This window comes from Dipodomys merriami, unplaced genomic scaffold (genome assembly GCF_024711535.1).
Source record: "Dipodomys merriami isolate MVZ:Mamm:240054 unplaced genomic scaffold, mDipMer1.0.p SCAF_70, whole genome shotgun sequence".
Lineage (NCBI taxonomy): Eukaryota > Metazoa > Chordata > Mammalia > Rodentia > Heteromyidae > Dipodomys > Dipodomys merriami.
Window position 1 is genome coordinate 4112802 of NW_027206291.1, and position 27671 is coordinate 4140472.

A 27671-nucleotide genomic window follows, 5' to 3' on the forward strand; every position below is an offset into this window, starting at 1 on the left:
GCACCCTGGGCTTCAAATCAAGTTTAATAAATAAAACAGCAACGGGCAAAGGCAGGTGCACTTCACAGTGTGCCCTCGGTGGGGAGGGAGTCGAGTCCAGCTGCAGAGGCTCGAACACAGCACCGCTCTGCCGGCCTGGGGGCGGGAGCTGCCTGCCCCAGGACCCCACTCCAACTTGTAAACACCAACATAAATAAAACCAAGAAGGCCAAAAAGAGGACAAGGCGCCCCAGCCATTTTGTTCTGGGACGTCTCCAACAGAAATAAGACCTACAGGGTCAAGGGTGGCTGGCGGCCGGAGTTCAAAAGGCGATGGCCAGCGCTTCCAGACCGGAACTCCCTCAGGTCCAAGGGAGGGGCAGGAAGGGGTGAGTCACCATCGCCGTCTCCTCCCCCGTGAGGGGCTGCTGGGGGCCCCCCTGACCCACTGACTGGCCTGTGGGCCAGGGCAGGATAAGGGAGGCAGGAGGCAGGTGCGGGAGTAAAGTGCGGCTTTTCCTGAAGTGGAGATGGGCGGGAAGCAGAAGGCGGGCGCTGGGCAGCGAGGTATATGGCTCTGTGGCCCACAGGTCCAGCACGGAGCCTCAGCGCCCAGCCCTGCCAGCCACGCTGAGGCGCCCGGTCTGAGGCTGCTGGTGCGGGGTAGTGTCCTGCCTGTCCCCGGGGCAGCGCTGCCTGCCCTTGCCTCGGCCAGCTGGCAGGAGCCAGGCAGCCAGCTCTGCCCTACATCCTGAGGGACAGGCCTTCTCTGCGCCCGGCTGCCCAATGGGTCCCACGGTGTGGCGGCAGCCTGGGGTGGGTGGTGGTGCCAGATGCTGGGGCCTGGTCCAGTCTGTGTGAGAGGCCAAGGTCAGCGGCCTGGTCACCTCGCTGGGTCCCACTGTGTGAAGCAGAGAAGCTGTCCCCAAGGCCCGAGTCAGGGAGGATCAGGAAGACAAACAGGCAAGCCTGGTGGCAGGGCCCTGTCCAGTCCGGGCCACGCACACCTGCCTGCAGCCAGGGATCAACAGGTCATCACATTGCAGCTAGGAGAGACCAGAACACAAGGTCACAGGCTCGGCAGGGCACACAGCTCCCAACTTCACCTCCCCCATGGAGAAGCAAGCTTCTGGGTGCCTCAGTTGAGCTCCTGAGCTGAGCACAGGAGCCCTGGGGACTAAGGGACCAGGCAGGGTCCCTTAGTTTGTCCCCGTTTGTTACCTTTCTGCATTTTGAGCCAGAGGAATGCATTACATTACCTAGTCAAAAAATCAAGTGGATGGGGAGGCTGTCTTGGCCCCGCCCCCTGGGCCCATGCTGGCCTGTGGCAGCCCGCACACTGGTGGGGAGGGACATGGAGGGCAGTACTCACTGTGACAAGGGCTCCGAATGCAGTGCAGGGGCCGGGCACGCTGGGTGGCCAGCCAGGAAGGGATTCACATCCCCAATGCCAATGAGTCCAAACTCGGTGACTGACAAAGCCACCTGGGCAGGGGCCACAGGCTCCTCTGGGTCCCCACTCAGACCCACGTGGCTAGACACAAGCGGTAGCTCCTCAGGCAGGGTGAAGTCCACGGCCAGCCTTGGGCTGGCACCTGGCTGCGGAGCAGCTGCGGCTGATGGGAACTCAGCTGGGTCAGCCAGGGCAGGGGGCCGCTGGGGCAGGGGCACAGTGGAGGGTTCATCCAGCTGCTGGAATGGGCAGGGCCCTGGCTCCGAGGAGGGGAGGCCATCAGAGCCCACTCCAGGCTGCTCAAGACCACCAGCTGTGCTGTCCACGTTCAGTGGCTCTGTGGGGAGCAGACGAATGGGAACAGAGGGTGGGAGCCAGCCCAAGCAGGGATGGCAGACCTTCCAGCCCAGGGGGCTCCTGTAGCAAACATGCCACTCCTGCTCAGCTCTTACTCACACTGGGGGCTGCAGCTGGCCCCACCCAGACTCCCAGGAGCGCACATCCATACCACAGCAACAGGTGGAGAAGCTAGGAGACCAGCCACACTCAACTCTGGGCCAGGACAGCCCCAGAGAGGCCGTAAGAGCAGGCCAGTGGGTCACTCACCTCCGGTAACTGGGATTCTGGGAACTTCTGTCCAATATGCACGAGTGCAAACAATGCATGCAGCCTGTGTGCCCCCTCCTGGCTGCTCTGGCTGAGCCGACAGACCCAGGCAACAAACTTTGTGCCCATGTCTCTGGGGTCAGCCACAATGGAGGAGCCAGCTGGGGCCCTGTCGGGCTCCTTGTGGCTCTGGGCTGGGATGCTAGAGAGGGCTGGAAACATCCTGTCCTCCCTCATGGCCTAAGGGCTAAGGGGTAAGCCCTCACCTGAGGCGGCTGGGCTCCACCTGCCCCTCCATGGGGCAGCTCGGTCTCCCTCCGTGAGGCCTGACCCTGACAACACACCTGCTGACCAGGTGGCACCAACACTATGGGTTGGCCTGAACCAGCCTTTGGCTACCTGGATGCTCACCACGCACTGAAAGACTGTCCTGGGCAGGTGCATGGGCCCAGCCTTACCTAGTCCCCAGCTGCTGCCTCTGCACTCACCTGCACGCACCCCTGCCAGGGGCTCCTGCTCCGGGCGGGTACGGGTAGAGCCATCAAGGTCAAGGCCTTCCAGGTCCTGGTCAGCATCCCTGTGAGAGCAAGCTGTAAGGGGCAGGAGGCAGGGAGGACAGAGGCCCCCACCCTGGGAGGGACCATCATGCCCACCCAAGCCACAGCCATATATTGTTGCTGAGGGACATGTGCACGCACGTGGTTCCAGGCGGAACAAGCTTCCTCCGGCCCAGCCTTGTCTGCTGGGCAAAGTAGTCATAGCGTTCAGACTTCTTCCACAGGTAGTAGTACTCCACGCACTCTCCCACTGACCGTGTGCGCACCTGGGAGGCGGGGGGACAGGCATCTTCTCAGCCCTACTGCCCCGCCATGGCCTGCAGGGATGAGCTCGCCCTAGTGACCAGACCCACGCTACTCATGCTCTACCTGGGCTCACGGCCCGCCTGCAGGCTCTCCTGGTCTGCTTCTTGCAGGCTATGGTGCACCCCAAGCTCATGGCTGCTACAGATAGGGGGCCCCACCAGAGGCCGACATGTGCACCAAGGGATACTGGACTCAGCCTCACCCTAATTTTCTGAGGTAAAATCACTCGAGCCAACCAAGAGGCTGTGTTCTGGGAAACCCAGACTCAAAAATCATACTTGAAAGCTAAGGATGCAGACAGGCAGCAGACCAGGGCAAGGAACGTGTGAGCTCACACCTTTCCCTGGTGTATCTGATAGGCGGACACACAGCTGGCCACCCCAACAACCATGGTGGCCATCACAGGCACCTCCAGCAGGAGGCTCACCCCAGAGCTGGAACAGCAGGAAGGTCCCATCAAAACAATCCCTGGCTTACAAGCCCACACCAGACCAGCATGTGGCACTGGCACATGGCCCCACAGGAGGCCCGGACGGCCCTCTAGGAAGTCCGTGGGTGCATCTAGCTCTTGCTCCTGCCTATGTGAGGTGGGCACCCTCAAGGAGGGCAGCTGACTACACACTAGCCCCAAGACACCATCTCACCACAATTCAATGACACCAAGACCCCTACAGGGCACGAGGCTAGGGCAAGGGCCAGGCCTGCCAGCCTCGAAAGGATCCAAGCACCCAAGGGAGAGGTAGCTTGCTGTGGCCATCTGTGGCCAAGACAGCAAACCATCCCCAAAGGCCAGCGGCCACCCAGGGAAGAACTCCAGTGAGAGCGAAAAAGAAATGGAAGACAAAAATTACATCCAAGAGTTGATAGAGCCAATAACTCAAGAATTAAAGCAAGAAATGGATGAGAAATTTAAAGAACAAAGAAACGAATCATCAAAAGAGAAACAAGAGATGTACTCAAGGATAGATGTAGTAGTACACACTTCGTTAAGATGAAATTAGTACTTTGAGAACTGACATAGAAATCATACATGGTTCAATTTCTTCCATGCAAACCACAATGGAAGCCATAGTTAATACAGTGAATGAAATGGAAAATAGAATATCAGGTAGTGAAGATAAAATGCAGCAACTGGGAAAAAAAAAGTCACAGATATGGAAAAAACACTCAAAATATGCCTAAGGGAAGTCTAAGAACAAGCAAACAGTGCCAAGAAATTTAACCTTCGTATAACTGGGGTTGATGAAGGTGAGGAATACCAGAACAGAGCAACACTTATTCAATAACATTATCACCAAAAATGTCCCCAATCCTAAAAGAGAAAATCTCACCTACATAACAGAAGCATACAGAACACTAGCAAACAGGATCCCAGGAGGTACACTTCTAGGCACATCACAGTAAAAACGCTAGATCTGAACAATAAAGAAATGATCTTGTATGCAGCAAAAGCAAAGAAGGAGCTATGCCACAATGGGAAAAAAAAATCAGAATCACTGCAGATCTCTCCACACAGACACTGAATGCAAGGAAAGCCTGGGAAAGTACCATCCAAGCCCTGAGAACCAATAACTACCAACCCAGACTGGTACATCCAGCAAAAGTAACATACACATTTGACAGAGAAACTAAAATTTTTAATAGTAAAGAAAAACTAAATGAATTCATAAATAAGCCAACACTACAAAGAATACTAAGAGGGGGAATACAATCTGAAGAAAACACGATCAGGGATCCACACCAGAGAGATAGAAGACCAACTTAGTAAGTACAGGAAGAAAGGAAAGAAGAAAAACTTAGGAAAGCAGGAAAATGACAGGAAACACAATTCACCTCTCTATAATAACCATATTAATGGACTCAATTCACCAATCAAAAGAAAAAGAACTGCAGATTGGATCAGAAAGCAAGATCTAACCATTTGTGGTCTTCAAGACACCCAGATCACAGCCAAAGATAAAAACAAACTCCAAATGAAGGGCTGGAGGAAGATCTAACATGCAAATGCTCCCAGCAAGAAGGCAGGAGGTGCCATCCTGATATCTGACAAAATAAATTTTTCATTAAAATCAATACAAAAAGATAAAGAGGTTATCACCATTATAAATTTATACTCTCCAAACATTGGAGCCCCACATATGTTAAGCAAATACTCTCAGACTTACAGAAAAAAATAGATACAAATACAATAATACTAGGAGACTTTAATACTCCATTCTCACCAAAGGACAGGTCTACCAACCAGAGAGGATTGGCAAAGAAGCCTCTGAATTAAATGATGTCATATCTCAAATGGACTTAATTGACATCTACAGTATTCCACCCAACAACCCAGTACACATTCATCTCAGCAGCCCATGGAACTTTCTCCAAAACAGATCGTATCATCGTTCATACAAAGAATTTAAGCAAATACAAAAGGATCGACATAATCCTTGTATTCTATCTGACCATAGTGGAATCATGCTAGTTCTCAATAACAAAGCATACTGTAGAAGTTACTCAAATACATGGAAATTGAACAGCACATTTCTGAGCAACTCGTGGGTCACAGAAGTTAAAGAAGAAACTAAAAAGTTCCTACAATTCAATGAAAATGAATATGCATCACAAATCTGTGGGACATGGCAAAAGCAGTCCTGAGGGGCAAATTATTGATCTCAGTGTACACATCAAGAAAACAGAGAGAGACCAAGTAAATAATCTCATGATACAATTAAAACTGCTAGAAAAGCAAGAAAAAAATTGAACCCAGTTACTAGACAGAGGGAGATAACCAAAATAAGAGCTGAAATTAACAAGATAGAAACTAAGAAAACTATAAATAAAATTAATAGAACAAAAAGCTGGTTTTTTTTAAAAAATAAAATCGTCGGACCTCTGGCAAGATTAACTAAAAAAAGAAGAGAGGGGATCAATCAATAAGATCAGAGATGCCACAGGAAAAATTACAACAAACATCTAAGACATCTAAATGAGTATAAAGACTATTTCCAGAATCTATCCTAAGAAAGGAAAACCTAGCAGAAATGGACAAATTTTTAGAGAAATATAAATTGCCCAAATGGAACCAAGAAGATATAAATCAATTAAATAACCCAATAATTTACAATGAGATAGAGAAAGCAATCAGAAGTCTTCCAATAAGGAAAATCCCAGGCCAAAACAGATTCACTAGGAATTCTATAAGACCTTTAGAGAGGAACTAACACCCATACTCCTCAAGCTCTTCCACTAAATAGAAGCAAAGGGAGAAATCCCAAACTCATTCTATGAAGCCAATATCACACTCATCCCCAAACCAGGCAAAGATCCAACAAAAAAAAGAGAACTACAGACCAATCTCCTTGATGAACACACATGTAAAGCTCCTCAATAAAATTTTAGCCAACAGAATCCAGAAACATATCAAAAAAATCATACATTATGATCAAGTAGGCTTTATCCCAGATATGTAGGGATGGTTTAATATATACAAATCAACCACATACATAATCCATCACATCAACAGAGTCAAGATCAAGAACCACATGATTATCCATTGATGTGGAAAAGGCTTTTGATAAAATACAACACCCATTCTTGTTAAAAGCTTGAGAAAACAGGAATAGAAGGAACATTCCTTAAAAAATAAAAGCCATATACGACAGACCAATAGCCAATATTATACTAAGCCAGGAAAAAGTACAACTAAGTCTCCTAAAATCAGGAATAATGTAGGTCTGGAATCTTTAGCCAGAGCAACAAGAGAAGAAAAGGACATTAAAGAGATCCAAATAGGGAAGGAATTAAAACTATCCCTACTTGCAGATGACATGATCTTATACCTAAATGACCCTAAAACTTCACTCCTAAACTCTTAGAACTTATAAACAACTTCAGCAAAGTAGCAGGATACAAAATTAACCATCAAAAATCAGTTGCCTTTCTGTACACCAACAATGTACAAGAAGAAAGGGAAATCAGGGAAACAACCCCATTCACAATAACCCCCCCAAAAAACAAATATCTAGGAATTAACTTAACCAAATAGGCAAAGGCCCTATTTAGTGAAAACTATAAAAACCTAAAGAAAGAAATCAAAGAGAACACCAGGAAATGGAGGCAGAATCAATATTGTGAAAATGACCATACTGCCACTAGGCACTGGTGGTTCATGCCTGTAATCCTAGCTACTAAGGAGGATCACGGTTAAAGGTCAGCCTGGGCAAGAAAGTCTGTGAGGCTCTTATCTCCAAAAAAATAGAAGTGGTAGTATGCTTGTCTTGAGCTGAAGAGCTGAAGGACAGTGCTCAGGCCCAGAGTTCAAGCCCCATGACCAGCAAAAAAGGACAAGCAGAAAAGCTCAAAAGCTTTTGGTACATATGACCATATAAGATGATGCTAAGTGAAATGAACCCCAAGATAAAGACACAGGTGGTTTTATCTTTCTTGCTGTTGTTTTTAATGTACTTATAATGTACCATGTGATTTTTTTGTTTCTTTTGTATATTCTCCCTCTATGGTATAATCCCTATTTTCACTGTATTTGATTCCAGTGCCCTGAATCTGTATATACGTTTTTCTAATTTGGGGAGGGGAAAGGAAATAACAAAATGCTGAAATAAAGATATAGGTTGACCCATTGTAACAATAAGATGTACAAGACACTATGTTGAAAATGAACTTTAAAACTTTGGGGGGTGGGGCGGAGGAGTTGGGGAGGTGGGGTGGGAAGGGATGGTAGGGGAAAAACAAAGGTGGAGGTAACAACACGTGATAGGAAATGTATTCATTACCTTATCCATGTAATCCCCTGTGCAATAAAAAAATATACAATAAAAATATATACAAAAGAAGCCGGGCGCTGGTGGCTCACGCCTATAATCCTAGCTACTCAGGAGGCTGAGATCTGAGGATCACAGTTCAAAGCCAGCCCGGGCAGGAAAGACTGTGAGACTCCTATCTCCAATAACCACCAGAAAACCGGAAGTGGCACTGTAGCTCAAGTGGTAGAGCGCTCGCCTTGAGCTGAAGAGCTGAGGGACAGCGCCCAGGCCCAGAGTTCAAGCCCCACGACCGACAAAAAAAAAAAATATATACAAAAGAAAAAAGAAAATGTCCGTACTGCCAAAAATGATACACAAATTCAATATAATTCCCATCAAAATTCCAATGACATTCTTTACTAAATTAGAGAAAACAATCCAAAAATTCATATGGAACAACAAAAGACCTAGAATAGCCAAAGAAATTCTAGGCAAAGAAACAACGCAGGAGGGATCACAATACCAGATTTCAAAGTCTACTATAGAGACATAATAACAAAGACAACTTGGTATTGGCACAAGAACAGACCCGAAGACCAATGGAACATATTAAAAGATCCAGAAATAAAATCACATACCTATAGTCAGCTGATATTTGACAAAGGAGCCAAAGACATACAATGGAAGAAACATAGCCTCTTCTACTATTGGTGCTGGGAAAACGGGGTAGCCACACGCAGAAAACTAAAAGTGGATCCCAGCCTGTCACTATGCACTAACATCAACTCAAGATGGATTAAAGACATTAACATCAAACCTAAAACTCAGAAACTACTGTAGGCGGGCTGGGAATGTGGCTTAGTGATAGAGTGCTTGCCTAGCATGCATGAAGCACTGGGTTCAATTCCTTAGTACCATATAAGCAGAAAAAGCCAGAAGTGGTGCTATGGCTCAAGTGGTAGAATGCTATCCTTGAACAAAAGAAGGAAGCTCAGGGACAGTGCCCAGGCCCTGAGTTTGATCATGCCCCAGGACTGGTTAAAAAAAAAAAAAAAAAAAAAAGTAAAGAAAAGGAACTACTGCAGGACAGGGTAGGAGAGACACTAGAACTTACAGGCACAGACAGGAACTTCCTGAACAGAGTCCCAGGGTCCTAACAGATCGGAGAGAGAATTTATAAATGAGAATACCTTAAAATAAAAAGGTTCTGCACAGCTAAAGACATAGCTGCCAAACTAGAAAGACAGACAACTAATTGGGAAAAGAGATTCACCAGCAACATATCAGACAAAGGCCTAATATCCAGTATATACAGGGAACTCAAGAAACTAATCCCTCCCAAATCTTACAAACCAATTACTAAATGGGCAAGGGAGTTAAAGAGAAACTTCTCAGAAGAAAAGATAAAAATGGCAAAGAAACACATGAGGAAATGTTCATCATCCCTGGCGGTAAAGGAAATGCAAATAAAGACAACCCTGAGATACACCTTACTCCAGTCAGAATGGCCCACATCCTAAATTCAAACAACAATAAATGCTGGCAGGGATGTGGAGAAAGAGGAACCCTATTGCATTCCTGGTGGGAATATACACTAATACAAGCCCTCTGGACAGCAGTCTGGAGCTTCCTCAGAAAGCTAAATATAGCATACCCTACAACCCAGCCATACCACTCCTAGGCATCTACCCTGAACAACAGGAACCAGGACACCACAGGGACATCTACACCTCCATGTTCATTGCTGCACTGTTCACAATAGCCAAGATACGGAAACTACCCAGATGCCCCACTACAGATGAATGGATCCCAAAACTGTGGTACCTATATACAATGGAATATTATGCAGCCATTAAAAAGGACAAAATAATGGCATTCGTAGGGAAATGGATGGAACTAGAGCAAATCATTTTGAGCAAGGTAAGCCAAAACCAGAAACTAACGGCACATGGTCTCCTTGATATGTGAATGTTAAATTCAAAATGCAAAGATATATGACAAAGTAAACAGAACTCAAGAAACAAAGGACATCTACTTGTCATATAATTTCTAAGTGACTCCATATTCTTGACCTCATATATGGTACATCTTTGTGCACATCTGAGGGAAGCGAGGGGAGGACACAGAATCAGAAGGAAACAGGAAAAAATACAGCAGAGGGGCCCATCAGCTACACTGGACATTGATGAAAATGAACTAAGCAACTCAAGGGCAGGAATGGGAGGAAGGGAATGAGAGGGAAAGAGGGAACAGCTGATACTAAGCAAAAGGAAAGAAATACACGTATCACCCAATGTGGAAGAAATAGTTGTATTGTCAAAGCGTATAGAATTCACAACTTTACTGACCAAGATAATGATAATTTGCCTTGTGAAGGTTAAAATGTTTGTGACTTTAACTAAGTATCACTATCCTACAATACTGTAAAATTTATGTAATCACTTAGTCTCAATAAAAAATTATTTAAAAAAAAGAAACTCATTGCCTGACTTATGTAAATGTAACCCCTCTGCCCATCACCCTTACAATAATAAAAAATAAAAATTTAAAAAAGGACTGCCAGCCAGGAAAGGGCAGATGAAGATCTGTGTCCCTGGACAAGGGAACAGAAGAACCTCATCTCCACATATGGAGCCAATAGGCTCCACTCAGGATGGGGTAGAGCTGAGTAATGGTGTGAGCCAAGCACATGTATGAGATTGCTGACAGACTGGTCCCCAAACTGGAGCCTTGCCCTTTGGGGAAGGGAAGGTAGCAGAGGAGAGTAGGGAGAGGCAGCGAAGGGTGCAGGGGAGGAGAGGAGCCAGGCCCTCTGGCATGGGTACCTGCTCACCCAGGCCACTCGGTGCCTCACCTTGTTGGCCTGGATCAGGTGGAAGTTCTTGCCATGGACACGGAAGCCATGCTCAAAGTTCCTGCGCTCCTCCTCACTCCAAGCACAGAGCCCATCTGCAAACGGAGTGTGGGGTCAGCGGGCCCAGCAGGCAGCAGGGGACAGGGAGGGATGTGTGGGCCATGGCTTACCTCGGATCACCTTCACGTTGAACCTCAACCTTCGCAGTGCCTCCTCCACATTGAAATTGCACTTCACCAGCTCGTATAGTGCCTGGAAAGCATGGTGTGCCATTCCCACCCAGCCATAGGCTCCAGGGACCATGGGCTCCGGGGGCAGGGCACCACTGCCCCCAGGCATCATGGGAGGCAACATGAATGCCTGCACTACTACATCCTCCCTTCTGGTCTGGAGTGACCTCACACCACATGGGCCTGTGCTAGGCTGCTGCCCCGCCCAATCTGGCATGTCTCCCCGCCGCTCCTAGAGGCATCAGGGCAGGTGCCCTACCTGCTCACTATCTTTCACAGGCTCGCCCTCCGGGAGCTGAGGGCCCGCCATCTCGTGCCACCGCCGCTTCACAGCTCTGTACAGGAACTCCTCCACCTCCCTCTCTGGGAGGACATTGGGGACCCAGAGCAGCTGGTCTTCATTCTCGTAGACTATGCAGGAAGAGGGCAAGGGTCAGGCAGCAGACACAGCCCTTGGTTCAAACTTTTGTTCTCTGCTTTTCCAACCTTACGAGGTGGACAGCCTCCAACAACCATACTCTCCCACTGCCATGATATTCTGCCCAAGCAGAATGGGGGCCACAGGAACATGGACTGAACCCACAAACATAACCTTCCTTCCTTTAGCTGTGTCTGTCAGAAACTGCTCAAGGCATACTGTGGATTCACTTGCAGGAGGCTGGCACTACAGGAGGACTCCTCCACGAGGCCCACGGCAGCTCCCAGCACAGAGAAACACCAGACACCACTTCCGCACCCACTCAGAGGCCATTTTAAGCAGATCAACTAGCCGGGCGCCAGTGGCTCACACCTATAATCCTAGCTACTCAGAAGGCTGAGCTCTGAGGATACCAATTTGAAGCCAGCTTGGGCAGGAAAGTTCATGGGACTCTCATCTTCAATAAACTTCTCAGAAAAAGCTGGAAGTGGTGCTGTGACTCAAGTGGTAGAGTGCTAGCCTTGAGCAAAAGAAGCTCATGGACAGTGCCCAGGCCCTGAGCTCAAGCCCAAGCCCTAGAACTAGCTGACAACACAAAACACAAAACATACCACAAGGTGGTCCTGAGGAAGGAGAGGTGCTCTTCCTGCCCAGCCTCCCCCCCCCCCCCCCCCAGGCCTGCAGCCTCTCTGCGCACACGCACCAGGATGACTTCAAACATGTGGTCACTGCTGTTTGGGGATCAGATCATGAGAACTGACTGAGGAAAGACAACACCTGGTGGGCAGGAGAGGTGACTGCTGTTACCTGTGCAAGAAAAGCCCTTCCACACATCAGAAGCAGCACCTGACATGGGACAGCAGGAGGACAGAAGGGCTTTCTGACTATGGAGATCTGAGTCATAGCCCTCCACACAAACCCTCAACACCCTCCCTGAGCTGGGCCACAGGCAAGTTCGTCCTCTGCTTCACTTCACCTTGACCTGTACCAGCAAGTACAGTGAGGGAAGAAGAGATGTGGAGATCAGGCTTAAGAAACCACAAGAGGCCTGGCACCGGTAGGTCACACCTATAATCCTAGCTACCAGGAGGCTGAGACCTGAGGATCGCTGTTCAAAGCCAGCCTGAGCAGAAAAGTCCAAGAGACTTATTTCCAATGAGCCACCAGAAAATCAGAAATGGTGCTGTGGCTCAAGTGGTAGAGCGCTAGCCTTGAGTTGAAGAGCTCAGGGACCATGCCCCAGAGTTCAAGCCCCACAACTGACATAAAAAAAAAAAGAAAGAAAGAAAGAAAGAAAAAGAAACCACAAGAAATACAAAAGGATGTACAAAGCATTGGAAATTAGGCACTTAGCACAGTCACCAACAAAGCATACCTCAACTAACAAAAGCAAAATAGAAAATGCAAACGTTTTACGTATCCTTTCTAATAGTATCACAGAGTTCAGTCTGTTACAGTAAGCACCACTCTGACCAGATCTGAATCAGAGGCAGGTGACCTCTCACGTGGAGAAAAGGAGGGATCCAAACCACAGGCAAACACAGATAAATTCACATCCAGGGACAGGAACAACAAAGACGGACATGGGACAACTAGGAAGGTCTGTGACAAGACACCCAAGGGAGAAAAGCCTCAGGGAGGAGGGGCTGAGGGGCAGTGGGTGTTTTAAGGTGCTGTGAGGGCAGGGGACCATGAGAACAAAAGCTTAGGCAGAAGCCAGGTTCACAGACAGTGACCCATGGATGGCCACCTCCCCACTGAGTGCCTGGAGCTCTAGTGGGCTCTAAGGGTAGGTACCTGACCCAACTTGGGTTCTCCCCAAGAGCCCGACAAGCCAGCCAAGGACCAGTTTCAGTTCTGCTTTCCCTGGACCACTTACTCTTCTCGCTATGTCGGTTCAGGTGCAGGCTGCTAAGGTCAGCTTGGAACTGAGGCCCCACCATGATCTCCTGCAAAGGCAAAGGAGGGTCAGAGCACCTGAGAAGCCTCTGGCCACCAGAGCCCTGCTACAGGTTCTAGGCAAAAGGCTGCTCCCAGGATCCTTAAGGATCTTCCTGTAGATGCCAAGCTCTGCACGCTCAGAGTGAGGCCTGGATGCAGTGGGAGACAGAGCATACTGCTGCCCAGCCCAGCAAGTCCCAGACATGATGCAGTCCTCATCACCAGGGCAGAGGCAGACCTCTGGGGTAAGGATACCGCAGCTGGACTCCATCTCTGGAGCCATATGGCTGTCCCTGGGAGGAGGGACACACCCAGCAGAAGGCTCCTGGGTTTGGGGCACGTCTAGATACAGCCTCGCACCTTCTTACACTTGTTGGCAGGAAGAGAGTCCTCCTCAGTGTCAGAGGAGGGAAAGGAGCGGGGCTCTTTGTCTTCGTCAGCCAGGAAGCGGGCTGTGGGAGAAGGGAAGTGGTGAGCTGCATCGTAGCATTGGGGGGACAGCCCCCAAGCTGTACAAGCCCAGGTTCCCAACATCTGATCTCTCCTCAAACCCAGGAGCAAAACCACCCACAAAGGGACCTCTCTATGCTGTCAGGGTTGTGAGCGGAGCAGCCTGAAGGGCCGTTTTGATGGCTTCAGCTTGCTGTCTTTGCTGACCTGCCAAATGTGCCATCACATACCCTCTTGCTTCAAACCAAGCCCACCATGCCATCCAGCTCACAGGCCAGAGCACCCGACCCCCATCCCAAACAACGCCAGCCAAGGCCCTGTGTGTGTCAGAGCCCAGTACTAGGGCTACAGTCAGGAAGGGACAATGACACCTACACCCACTCTGGTTAGGGAAGAGGTTGGAGGCCTCGTGGGAGGTGACAGATGGAGTGAGGTCGTCTGCTGAAGACTGTGTCTCCTCTTCTTCCCCTGAAAGCAAATCCTTTGCAATCTGGTCCTTGGAACAAGAAAAGAAAGAGAACATCTCTGTACTTCAGCCATATCAAAACTAGCAGGACACCACCACAAGCAGGCCACTCAGCAGTGCCCTAAAGCTCCCGGAGATGCCAGGCAGAAATGCAGAGGCAGGCCAGCCTCGGGTGCAGGGACACGAGGGCTCCTGGCTGTCCACCTGTGTGACTGGTGCTGCCGCACCACCAGCGCTGCTCTCCCTTCCTGGCTGCATGGGCCCAGCACAGGTTCCCTGTGCCTCTCCCCAGACCACAACACTGATCAGCCCAAGCCACAAACTCTTCCTCCCCTCAATCCACCTGTCACCCACTGGGAGGTGGCCATAGCGGCTGTGCCACTTAACAACTAACTCTGCTCTCGTGCTTGCCAATCACATGTTCCCCATACTGCCACCACCCCCAGCCAGGGATGACCAGGGGATCCTCATGCCCATGCTGGGACTTACCTTGTCCAGGGTCATGTCCGGGAGGTTGGGGGCCGCATCGCCGCCCTCGCTCTCCTGCTCTGATATGGGATCTGACTCTTCGTAGCCATAGAGGGCAAGCAGCTCGTCGAGGGGCATGTCACTGCTCTGAAGGGGAGGGCATGGGCAGTCTGAGGGATGGGCAGTCTGGAAGACCTAGTCCACCTCCTCTGCCTGAGCTCCACTGGCCACCACAACCAAGACCGCTGGCCACACCCTCAGCAAGTCCCTGTGCCACAGTGCCGCCCAGCCAGACCCAACCCATCCAGCATCAGGACAGGCAAGAGAGACATCTGAGCCAAAGCCAGGTGCAGCCACCCCCACTACCCGCCCCCCTCACAGGGACAGTCCTATGAGGGAGGACACCCAGGGTCCAAGGACAGCTTGACATCTGGCCATCTACTACCACAACTCATGATGCCAAGTTGAAGGGGAGAAAACAAATCTAAAGTCGGCATTTGGTAAAAGCCAATATCCACTCCTGATTTAACAAACAACAACAAACACCTCACTAAACTAAATAACAGACAGGCACTTCAAAGAACAGAAAGGCTGTTCAACACCAGGTCAACCCCAGTCAGTGGACGGAGCCCATGGGAGGCCGGCTATGGGTCCTGATGCTGCACGGGGCAGCACTTGCAACACAGGAGCCAGAGCAAGGTACCACGTCCTGGGAAGGAGATACACACCATTCCCCTCCCCTCCCCTGGGGCCGAAGCAGCTGGTAGACAACTTGGCCACCCACAAGCACACATGAATGCAAACCACAGCCACCCCACAGGTCTCTGAACCACGGCTACTCTAGGGACATGGCACCGATGTGGTCTCTGTGTAAACCAGGGATGTACTTCAAGGAGCCAACATGGCTGGCTGCTACAATAAGGTTCAACTTTTAAGCACAATACTATAGTTTTAAAAATATAGCTAGCAGCTAGTGGCTGATAACCTGTAATCCTAGCTTCTCAGGATGTTGAGATCTGAGGATCATGGCTTGAAGCCAGCCCAGGAAGAAAAGTCCATGAGACTCTTATTTTCAATTAACCAGAATGCTAGGCTGGAGATGTGGCTCAAGTGGTAGAACACCAACCATGAGCAGGGAAAAGGAGAGAGCAAGAGTGCAAGGTCCTGAGTTCAAGACCCCAGTACCAGCACGCGCGCGCATGCACACACACACACACACACACACACACACACACACACACACACACACACACACACACACACACACACACACACACACACACACACACACACACACACACACACTCCTAAATCCATACAAGAACAATGGACAGTGAACTGCTCATGTGTGCAGTTACCCACTGTCGCTACATTTGAAGGTAAGACCTTCATAAAAGCAGCTATGGTACAAGCTCACAGGGCAGGCGCTGATATGACAGCAGCAATGTCTAGACATCAGAGTTCTCAGTAGCTGGAAAGGCAGCATTCAAGAGCCATACACAGCCATGCCAGGAACCCATCCTAATGGCCTGGAGCCTGTACCTCCTGCCCAGGTCTGAAGTGCATCATGGTGGCCTGTGTCATTCACAAATGTGGGGTGGGTTTATACTGAAGACCTACATGCTAAGCACTCAGCCAAGGGCTCCCCCACACCGAACTGACCAGTCGTAGTGGCTAACGGTCAGTGGACTCAGAGCGTCTGGGCTGTGGCCTCTAGGGGCACCTGTTCTTTAGGAAATGTCTCCAGCTGACTCCACAGCAACACCAAAGAGAACCAGTCACAGTCTTGGCAAAGCCTGCCAGGTGCACCTCCCCTGAGCAGCAGCAGGCCTACCCCTGGGCCACAGAACAGGCCACGGTGAACAGACAGATTCCCACGCAGCAGCTGGATGCACAGAGATTTGGGAAGTGCAACATTCCCCGTACTCTTCCTCTTTTTTCATCTCCACAAACACATGCCGCTTCTATCAACAGGCACTGTTGTTATGGGGTGCTCAGGTGGAGCCCCGGGCCTTGCCATGCCTCTAGAAAGCACCCTGCCTCTGAGCCACCCACAGCCCTGCCACTGCCATCACTACCACACACGCATTAGTAAACAAGAAGTCTAAAGGCCATGGACTTGCAATACAACACAGTGAAAGGCCGAGACTTGCCGACACACACAGGCTCAAGCACCTCTGTGACTTTTGGGAACAGAGGGGGGATCAGAGGTCGTGTGAGCCCCGGTGGACTCAGCACCCAGCAGGGCACCCAGCACACTGCAATCTGTGTGCACACATGGCACAGGGCCATGGGCTCCACGCACCTGGGAGATGAAGTCCTTGTCCAGTTCCTCGTCGGGCTTGTCAGGGCACCTTGAGGCCTCTGCACAGCCCTCCCGGAGGTTGTAGTTCTGCGACAGGATCTCTGTAAGGCTGAACTGATGGTCTGCAGAGCCCATGGACACCACTGCGGAGGAGACCCCCAGCCCCGTGAGCCCAGCCTGTCCCCAGCCACCGCACACACAGAACGTGTCTGAATCCCCAGCAGGCATCAGGGTGCACAGAGGCCACTCAGCAGGGCCAGCCCTCCATGAGGGACCCCAGAGGACACGGCCAGCAGGGTGCTGAAAGAGGCACAGCTAAACTCCATATGGACAAGTGTCTGTGTTGGCACAGAGGCCTGCAGGGTAGGGAGGAACTTGTGCACTGGGCTGGTGGGCACCGGTCATGAGAGGAACGGTAGGGCCCACAGGTCACACAGGGCAATGCCCACAGGTGGCTGCAGGGCCAGCTTGGAGGACCAGGCCCTTTTATCTGGAGAGCAATGGGCTTGCCATGTGAAGAAGCCATGCTCCGGGCATGGCCCACAAGATGAGGACTATCCCTGACAGGCTTTCCCCAGGGTGAGGTGCTTTCCAGGCTGCCTCTCCACTGCCATATTCAGTAGGTCACATTGAAAGAAAGCACCCAACAGGAAGCAGCCAGGACTCCATGGAAACTAAGCCAGGGGTTGGGCCCAGCATACATACTACATGTATACTGCCCGTCCTGTCAGGGGCGGCTGTAAAGGGGGGGACGCCACAGCTGCCTGACACCCCCAACCCTATGACCAGTCACTCCTCAGAGGAGTCACGTATGGGGAGACAGAGACAATGGGGGAGGGGGGGTGATACAGCTCTATACCTGGCCTGCAACAGGAACCCAATGGCCGAACCCTCCCCATAAACATCAACTCCTCCCCAAGAGTCCAAAAGCAGCAGCCAGAATGAGGGAGCTGGAGACGCTGATGCCGTCTGCCAGGTGGCGGCTCAGGGCAGGTGCGGGGACCTCCTGAGGCCACTCTCTCTCAACCGGCTGCCTTCCAAGGCTCCAAAGCTCAGGGACAGTCCTGGCGGCTCTGCCCACACCTCTGCCAGGTGGAGTAGGGGCTGGACTCAGACTCTGCAAGTCCCTGCACCTGTCCTGGCTCAGCCAGGCCATGGGAGGGCTTGGCCTCTCAGAGCCACCGAGGCAGGACCAGGCATGGAGAGCGTACCTGCCGTAGTCTGCAAGCTGGACTCCCTGGGACACAGGCTGTGAGTAAGGCAGGAGGCCACACGAGGACTCTGCCTCTCCAGGGAGGAGGCCTGCGAAGGAAGGGGGCAGGGTTAGCTCCGGACCCACCACCCTCTTCCTGATGGCTCAGCATGGCTGCAGGAGCTGGCTCCTGGGCACTGACTTCACCTCTGCCTCTGATGGGGAGTAGGCACTGAGAGGGAGGAGCAGCAGCCACGGTCTCCCACAGCAATCCATCCAGTCACCTGAGCACCACACTCAAAAACTCCCCAACAACCCTACCAGTCTCAACACCAAACTACCACACCAATGGACCTGGAAGACATTACCGTGAGAGAATGAGACATAAAGGCCCCACGGTGTGCAGCTCTACTGATGGGAAATATCCAGAAAAGGAGGTCTGAGAGGCAAGAAATGAGCCTGGTGCTGATGGCCCACGCTTGCAATCCTAACTAGTCCGGAGACTGAGATCTGAGGATCACAATTCCAAGCCAGCCTGAGTAAGAAAGTCCATGAGCCTCTTTATCTCCAGTTAACCACCAGAAAACCAGACTTGGAGCTACGACGCAAAGTGGCAGAGCGCTTGCGTTGAGCAAAGCTCAGAGACTGCACCCAAGCTCTGAGTTCAAGCCCCCAGGATGAGAGAGAAAGAGATAGAGAGAGAGAGAGAGAGAGAGAGAGAGAGAGAGAGAGAGAGAGAGAGAGAGAGAGAGAGAGAGAGAGAGAGAGAGGATCCATGGGTGCCAGGGATGAGGTGACTGCTCATGAGGATGGGCTGGTATGTGGGGTTATAAAAATATTACAAAATTAAGGGGCTGGGAAGGTGGCTCAGTGGTAGAGCTCTTGCCTTGCATGCCTGAGGCCCTGGGTTCAATTCCTCAGCACCAGATAAGAAAAAAGAAAAAAGCTGGAAGTGGCGCTGTGGCTCAAGTGGTAGAGCGCTAGCCTTGAGCTGAAGAGCTGGGGGACAGTACCCAGGCCCAGAGTTCAGGCCCCACAACCGGACCCAAAAAAAAAAAATTACAAAATTAAACAGAGGTGGCAGCTGAACAAGTGTGTGAGTGTGTGGACCATAAACTGTATACTTTAAGTGTGAACCTATGGTATATAAACCCAGGAACTGCCAGCTTAATGGCTCATACCTGTGAATCAAGCTATGCAGGAAGCAGAGGCAGGAAGAGCAAGGGTTCAAGGCCAGCCCAGGCAAATGGTATGGAGGTATGCCTCAAAAATAAAACACAGGGGCTGGGAAGGTGGCTCAGTGGTAAAGCGCTTGCCTTGCGTGCATGGAGGCCCTGGGTTCGATTCCTCAGCACCACTTAAGCAAAACGAAAAAAAGCCGGAAAGTGGCGCTGTGGCTCAAGTGGTAGAACGCTAGCCTTGAGCTGAAGAGCTGAGGGACGGCTAGACCCAAAAATAAATAAATAAATAAATTAAATAAAACACAAACAGAAGTGTTGTAGTGGGTCAGGTTGTTTAACACTTGTCTCCCATGAGAAGCCTTGGATTCAATTCTTTTTTTTTTTTTTTTGGGTCCGCTTGTGGGGCCTGAACTCTGGGCCTGGGCGCTGTCCCTCAGCTCTTCAGCTCAAGGCTAGCGCTCTACCACTTGAGCCACAGTGCCACTTCCGGTTTTTTTTTTTTGCTTATGTGGTGCTGAGGAATCGAACCCAGGGCCTCAGGCATGCAAGGCAAGCACTCTACCACTGAGCCACCTTCCCAGCCCCTTGGATTCAATTCTAAATAACAAAAGTAAGAAGACTTCCAGGAGTCAGTGACTCATGCCTATAATCCTAGCTACTCTAGAGGCTGAGATCTGAGAATCACAGTTCAAAGCCAGCCTGGCAGGAGAGTCCATGAGACACCTGTCTCCAATTAACCAATAGAAAACCACAAGTGGAGCTGTGGCTCACACAAGTGGTAGAACACTAGCTTTGAGCAGAAAAGCTCAGGGTCAGTGCCCAGGCAATGAGTTTAAGTCCCAGGACTGGCACACAAAAATATTTAAATTGAAAAAAATAAATAAGACTTCAGCAAGACTGCATCATCTAAAATATCCACCTAATTTCTATGTACTAGCACTGGACAAACCAAAAGCAACAACAATCCATTCACAACATTAAGAAATACACTGCCCTCCCAATTTCAAAACATGCTACAAAGCCACAGCAACCAAAGTGTGTGGTGCTGACATAAGGAGAGGCATATGGAGAAGAAAGCTGACACATTCACAATCAGTTGAACTTCAAGGAAAGTCAAAACAATGCCAAGGACAAGTCTTTTTTTTTGTCGGTCATGGGGCCTGAACTCTGGGCCTGGGCACTGTCCCTCAGCTCTTCAGCTTAAGGCTAGCACACTACCACCTGAGCCACAGCACCACTTCCAGTTTTTCTGCTTATGTGGTGCTGAGGAATTGAACCCAGGGCATCATGCATGCAAGGTAAGTACTCTGCCACTGAGCCACGTTCCCAGCCCCTGGACAACAGTCTTTTTAACAGACAGGTACCAGGATAAAAGGTACCAGGATACAAAAGGATAAAGATGACCACTGCCTCATACCATATGCAAAAAAGTAACTCACAATGGATGAAAAGAGCTGCAAGTGGAAAGCTGTAGGCTGGCTAACACCTGTAGTCCTAGCTATTCAGGAGGCTGAGATGTGAGGATCACCTTTCTTTTTTTCTTTCCTTTTCCTCTTTTTTTTTTTTTTTTTTTGGTCAGTTGTGAGGCTTCAACTCTGAGGATTGTAGTTCAAAGCCAGGCCAGAGAGGAAAGTCAATGAGACTTTTATATCCAATAAACTACTCAGAAAAGGCTGGAAGTGGTGCTGTGGCTCAAGAGGTAAAGCACTAGAGGCTCAGGGACAGCACCCAGGACCTGAGTTCAAGCCCAGGACCAGAAGAAAAAAAAAAAGAACAGCTGGGCTTCAGTGGCTCGTGGCAGTAATCCTAGCTACTCAGGAGGCTGAGATTTGATGATCACGGTTCAAAGCCAGCCCAGGCAGGAAACTCTGTGAGACTCTTATCTCCAATTAACCACCAGAAAAGCAGAAGTGGCACTATGGCTCAAGTGGCAGAGACTGGTCTTGAGCTGAAAAAGCTGAGGGACAGAGCCCAGGTTCAGAGTTCAAGCCCCACGACCAACCGGAAAAAAAAAAAGAACAAATATTTATAATCCTACATTTGGCAATGATTTCTTAGATAAGAAGCAACTAAAGAAAGAATAAACTTCATCTATACAAAAAAAGTGAAAAGAAAGTGAAGGAAAGAGGGGTAAGAAAGAGTAAAGGAGCCAGACAGGATAGGTCATACTTGTAATCCTAGCTATTTGGGAGCAGAGATTGAGAGAATTGAAACTCAAGGCCAACCAGGCAAAAAGTTTGAGGAATCCCATCTTAACTAATAAAAGCTGATATGGTGACACTCACCCATCATTCCAGCCACAAAGGAAGCGCAAAGAGGAGGATCTTAGTCCAGGGTGACCTCAGACATAAGCACAAAACTACTTGAAAAATAACCAAAGCAAAAAGGGCTGGGAGCCTGGCTTAAGTAGTAAAGCACCTACCTAGGAAGTGCAAGACCCTGAGTTTAAACCCCACTGCCACAAAAAAAAAGAGGAAAGGATAACAAAGTGAGTATTATCAAAATATATTACAAGCACTATGAAACTATCCCTCCATATTGCACAAATAATATGTACTAATGAAAACGTGGGAAAAAAAGAAAGTAAAAAGACAATTCAAATAGCTAGGTGCCAGTGGCTCACACTTGTAATCCTAGCTACTCAGGAGGCTGAATGAGATCTGAGGACCGAGGTTCAAAGCCAGCTGAGGCAGGAAAGTCTATGAGACTCTTAGAAAACTGGAAGTGGTGCTATGGCTCAAGGGGTAAAGCGCTCGCCTTGAGCTGAAGAGCTGAGGGATAGTGCCCAGGCCCAGAGTTCGACTCACTTTAAAAAGAAAAAAAAAAAGACAACTCAAAGAATGGAAGAAAAATATTTATAAATCATGTATCTGAAAAATTCTTCTTTTTTTTTTTTTTAAGTCTGGTCGTGGGGCCTGAACTTTGGCCTGGGCACTGTCCCTCAGCTCTTCAGCTCAAGGCTAGCGCTCTACCACTTGAGCCACAGTGCCACTTCCAGCCTTTTCTGTTTATGTGGTGCTGAGGAATTGAACCCAGGGCCTCATGCATGCAAGGCAAGCACTCTACCACTGAGCCACCTTCCTAGCCCCTCTGAAAAATTCTTGTACAACTCACTAAGATCAATACAGGATCTACATATATACTTCTCCAAAGAAGATTTACAACATCTTTTTTTTTTTTTTTAAAGCAGATTTGGGGTTTGAACTCAAGACCTATGCTTGTTTGACAGGGCTCAAACTACTTAAGCCATGCCCTGAGCTTTCACAGAAGGCATGCAAATAGCCAGGAAGTACATGAAAAGATGCTCAACATTGGCTGGGAATGTGGCTTAGTGGTAGAGTGCTTGCCTTGCATGCATGAAGCCCTTAGTACCACATAAACAGCCAGAAGTGGCACTGTGGCTCAAGTGGTAGAGTGCTAGCCTAGAGCCAAAGAAGCTCAGGGAGAGTGTCTAAGCCCTGAGTTCAAGCCCCACAACTGACCAAAAAAACAAAAAAAAAAAAAACAAAAAAAAAAAAGATGCTCATCATACCCCACCACTACAAATCACTTCTTAATCCTAGAATGGCTAGGAATAAAAAGACAGACAATAACAAGTGTTGGCAAGAATGTAGACAAGTCAGAACCTTCACCCCCTCCAGGCAGAAGTGTACTATGAAGCAGCTATTTTGAAAAACAGACTGGTAGTTCCTCCAAAGTCAGGCAGTGGGTTATCACATGAAGACAGACACCAGAAGTCTGCACACGAATGATCATAGCAGGACTATTCATAATATGAAAAACTGAAATAATCCTAACGTCCAAGTGCAAATAAACACAAAGACCCAAAGGCTCTCACACATTCTACATGATAGACCCCGAGGACGCTTCACGAGAAGAATACAAAATACAAATACCATTCCCAAGGCCAGTGCAGAACGGGAGAACCCAGAGGGAAAAGCACTATCTATAACTAACTGGGTCTTCTTTTGAGATGAAGAAAATGTTCTCAAATTGATTGTGTCTGTTACGCAACTCTTCGAAAATATGAAAAGCCACTGAATTGTACACTAAAATGGGTGCACTGTATGGCAGATGAATCACATCTTCTGCCCAGGGACGCTTTGTTCTTGCAAAGAGCCTTGGCTACAGGAGGAAACCCTGAGGGGCCACACTTTGGAAGATAAGTTGGGAGTCGTCGCAGGTGGACTGTGCAGAAAGAATGAGAGAGGAAGTGTTCTGACAGGGACCTGAGCAGTCTCACTTGCCATCTAAAGAGTTCCAGGTTTCAGGAAGAGGGGAGCAGACCACAGCAAGAGACAGCGGGAAGAGCAGACAAACAGAAAGACCTCTGAATTCCTCAAAACTTGCCAGACATTCCCCTCTCCACGTCTGATGCCTAGGTGAGTTCCCAGCTGGGCACAAAGGCTCACAACTGTACCCAGCCACTTGGTGATAGGCAGAGATTGGTAGGATCCATGATTCAAGTCTAGCCCAGGCAAAAAGTTACTGAGATCTCATCTCAACCAACAAGACAAGCATGGTGGTGGGCACCTATTACCCAGTTAAGCAGGGGCATAGGTTGGGGAATCATTATCTGAGGCCAGGCCCAAGCAATAATTCATTACTGTACCTCAAAAATAAAGTAAGCCAGCTGCTGGTGGCTGTAATCCTAGCTACTCAGGAGGCTAAGATCTGAGGATACAGTTCAAATCCAGCCCAGACGGTAAAGTCTTATCTCCAATTAACCACCAAAAAAACCAGAAGCAGAATTGTGATTCAAGTGACAGAGCATTAGCCTTGAACCAAAAACTCTGAGACAGTGCCTAGACCCTGAGTTCAAGCCCTAGTACCAACATAAAAATAAATAAGAGAAAGTAAAAATGGCTGGAGATAGGGCTGAAGTGGTGGGGCACTTGCCTAGCCAAGCAACAGGCCTGAGTTCAAGCTTCATTCTCTCTCCCTCTCCCTCCTTCTCCTTCCCTCCACCCTCTCTCACCCCTTCTCCCCCACAATGGGTTTCAGGTATCTCTTCTATCTACTCAGAACACTCAGGATGCTCCACCAGCACTAAAGGCCAATAAAGCCTAAATCTTCCTCAGTGGAGGGAAAAGAAAGGTGGGCCTTAAAGACAAAAGGAAGAGAAGGAAGAACAAACAGCATTCCAGAGGCTTGATCATAAAGGAGTCAGAGCCAGGCACCAGAGGCTCACACCTGTAATCCTACTCAAGAGGCTACGATATCTGAGCATCAGGGTTCAAAGCCAGCCTGGGCAGGAAAGTCCATGCGACTCTTATCTCTAGTTAACAATTAGAAAATCAGAAGTGGAGCTGTGGCTTAAAGTAGTAGAGAGCTAGCCTTGAGCAAGAAAGTTCAGGGACAGCACCCAGGCCCTGAGTTCAAGCCCCACAACTGACAAAAAATAAAAAAAATAAAGGGGTCAGAGGCCAGTATGCCATCAGTATTTTTGGGAAGGGAGATATAGGCTGCAGCCCCAATTCTTAGACAGAGTGCAGGTCAGCCTTCTTACCAGCAGCACCTAATTCCTGCTCACTTGCCTTACAGAACTTAAACCAAAGCCCCACTGTAGCAGATTCTAGTCTCTTAGAGGGTGGCTGTACGCACACCTCCTGCCCCACACACTCTTCCCTCTAGTGCTGGGCAGGCAGGAGACATAATAGAGGGCTGCCTCCAAGGCTAGGTTACAGAGTACAATTCGGTTTCTGCCTGGCAACTCTTGGAGGAAGCCCAAGCCACAGAGAGGCTGCACACATGTATCTCAGACAACATCCTCACATGGGTGAGAAACCTCCCAGGTAATGCTAAGGAGAGACTCCAAGTAAGAACTCCTTAGTGGAGCCCAGTCAGCCCTGAGACCTCCAAAAGCCCAGAATAAACTGGCTGCTGCTGTGTTTGGGGGTGCTAAATTCCCAGTGACCCACTACAGCAATCCTCACCTGGAATGTCCTCCTCCTTAAAAGTCTTCCCTGACCACTGACCTCCTACTGCTCATACCCGTCCCAGGCACTTGGTGAGGCTCCAGCCTCCTTCACTCATTGGAGCAGCTGAGAAACAGGTTCCACCTGTCTCCACCCACATAGGGATCCCAGTCTAGTCAGGACCCAGATAACAAACAGGTGACTGAGAATGTATCATGGCAACAGGAATGAAGAAAACAGTATGGAGGCTAGGAACAGTGCTGGCGGTCACCTGTGGCTGAAGGGAGACTGAAGAGCTCACAGGCCAAATCATAGGCCTAAAGCACAACAGAAAATGAAGGAGCCCATGGGCTGGGGACCACTGAGACCACACCATTGAGCGCAGTCAACAAATTCAGACACCTTATCCCAAGAGTCTTAAAAAGCCACAAAGGGTCCACACAAGAGTCCAAGATGGCATGCTTCAATTTTCAGAAGATTAATTTAGTGGACTCAAGAAAAGGGAGAACAGGGGGAGGAGGCTGCTGAAGATGGGTCTGAGACAACCTTTATTAGGTTACAAATGCCCTATTTTATGGGTTAGGAACAGCTGGATATCAGTCTCTGCATAAAGTGCAGCTCCCACATACAAATCTCAGGGCCAAGATCCCACGAGCCTTCCAGCTCTGGGAGGTCCACCACTGACTTCCCATGTGAGAGATAAGAAAACCAAGTCTCAGCCCCTGAGTTACAGGGTTGGGGCCAGAAGAGGACTCTGGGCAGAGGCTCACCACAGTGGGGAAGTAACTACACACTTATGACTCCTTAGAGTCTGTTGGAGATAACAGACTCTAAATCCCTCCAGATCAGCCCATTGGTTTTACTCACTGTTGAACCCCAGGTACCAACATGGAGCCAGTAACAGAACTCATGGACCTTTAGGAGCTCGTATGGGCAATGTAGAACCCAGAAGCCCCAATTCAGTAGCTCTAGGGGGAGCCTGGCTAGAGTCTTCCCTGTGAGGCCAGAGTGTACTCATCACTCCACTCAGCTCCCAGGTGCACCCATTCAAACCACCATACCCTGTTGTCCTGGCTTCATGTGTGCTGGTACTGGGGCTTGAACTCAAGGCCTCTTGCTTTTGCTTGGCTTTTTCCACTCAAGACTAATTCTCTACTACTTGAGCCACACCTACACTTCTGGCTTTTTTTGGTTATTGGAGATAAGGATCTCACACTTTCCTACTTGGGCTGGCTTTGAATAACGATCCAAAGATCTCAGTCTCTTGGGTAGCTAGGATTACAGGGGTAGCCACCAGTGCCCATATGCCTGCCATTCTTGAAGTCAGCTTTCATCCCATGAGGACTCAGTTTCCTTAAAAGGTCCCCTAATAGGACTAAAAAAACCTTCTGGATCCAGACACTCAGTGAAAAGCAGGAACTAGTGGATGAAGTCCAGTCTAACACATAGGCACCCACACTCTCTCACAAACCACAGGGCCTGCTGCTGCCCTGAGGCCACTGAAGGGAGCGAATGGCCCATCCCCTCCCCCCCTTTCACAACGCCTACACATGGTGAACCAAGGCATAAACACTTGGCGTGGCTTCATGAGCACGCCAATTTCTAGTCCCAGATTCCATGAAGCTGGTGTGCCTCTTGGGGTGGGGGGTCGCCTCTCCTCTCTGGTCCTCACAGCTCTACTTGAGATAAGGGTCAGTTCTTGGGCATGTGGATCTGCTTCAACGTGAGCGCAACTTGAGCTGAACACCAAAAGCACTTAGTAGGTACCACAACTAACAAATTCCCTCTCCCCTGCCTCCTGGGACCCAACCCATTGAGGGAAAGTCCTACGGTCAGTCAATCATGTCCGTCATTCATTCCCAAATCAAGAAAGTTCCTAAAGCAAAAAAAAGTTTCTTTAGGGCAAGACCATGGAGCTATCTTTCTTCAGCCCAGAGTCCTGGTGAGCCTGATCACACGTCCCTAACCTCAACAATTCGTCAAGTGGTAAACAAATAAATAAGAATAAAAATAAATTCGAGATTGCAGAACATAGCTTGCCCTCAAGGATTTACCAGAAGTAACTCCGTGCCGGTGCAGGCCGATCTAACTCAGCCTGAGGTCAGCCCCAGCAGACCACCCGCCGCGCCGGTCCTCCATCGAAGGTTCAAATACCCGGGGGGTCGTCTCTGCCCACCCCATGCACGGGCGAACCCAGAAACAGGTAAAGTTGGGCGAGCAAGAGCGAGAGACCATTCGCCCCTAGCCCACCCCCGACCTGGAGCTACCGCCCCGCCCCGCCCCGCCCCCACCCCGCCCCGCCCCTCCCTGCGCCCCGCGCCCGCGCAGGCGCACTGCAGCCCGCGATGTGGCAGCCGCGGGGGGGGGGGGGTGCCGGGGCCGGGGGCGGCCGCTGACGAAGCCCCGCGCCCCTAAGGACCTGGAGGGACGAGGACCCCGCCCAGTCCGAGCATAGAGCTCCAGAGCGGAGGTCTTCGCCCCGGGACCCAGCAAGACCGACCCCAGCGGCGAGGACGTGGGCGCGGGGCGGGGGGCCGGCTCCCCCGGCCCGCTCACTCACCTCCGCCATGGCCGTGTGTGCGCGGGAGGCGGTGGCCGC

The 27671-nt window shown here is 49.8% G+C and overlaps 1 protein-coding gene across 1 annotated transcript; it reads right to left on the reverse strand.

Moving 5' to 3' along the window:
• Window positions 1-6: 6 nt before the first annotated feature.
• On the reverse strand, window positions 7-27671 carry Mier2 (MIER family member 2). Its single transcript, XM_070008051.1, has 14 exons — window positions 27633-27671; window positions 17993-18083; window positions 16782-16924; window positions 14498-14623; window positions 13918-14038; window positions 13453-13544; window positions 13031-13100; window positions 10993-11144; window positions 10674-10755; window positions 10504-10598; window positions 2737-2861; window positions 2527-2615; window positions 1352-1769; window positions 7-1025 (listed from the first exon to the last, which is right to left on the reverse strand). Exons 1-14 carry the CDS (start codon window positions 27639-27641, stop codon window positions 1004-1006), a joined length of 1635 nt encoding a protein of 544 aa, XP_069864152.1. The 5' UTR covers window positions 27642-27671; the 3' UTR covers window positions 7-1003.

Coding starts and splice junctions, on each gene's coding strand:
- Mier2 (XM_070008051.1), bottom strand. Junction 14,624..16,781: donor ACAAGGACTTCATCTCCCAG/GTGCGTGGAGCC, acceptor CCTCCCCTTCAG/AGCAGTGACATGCCCCTCGA. Junction 14,039..14,497: donor CGGACATGACCCTGGACAAG/GTAAGTCCCAGC, acceptor TCTTGTTCCAAG/GACCAGATTGCAAAGGATTT.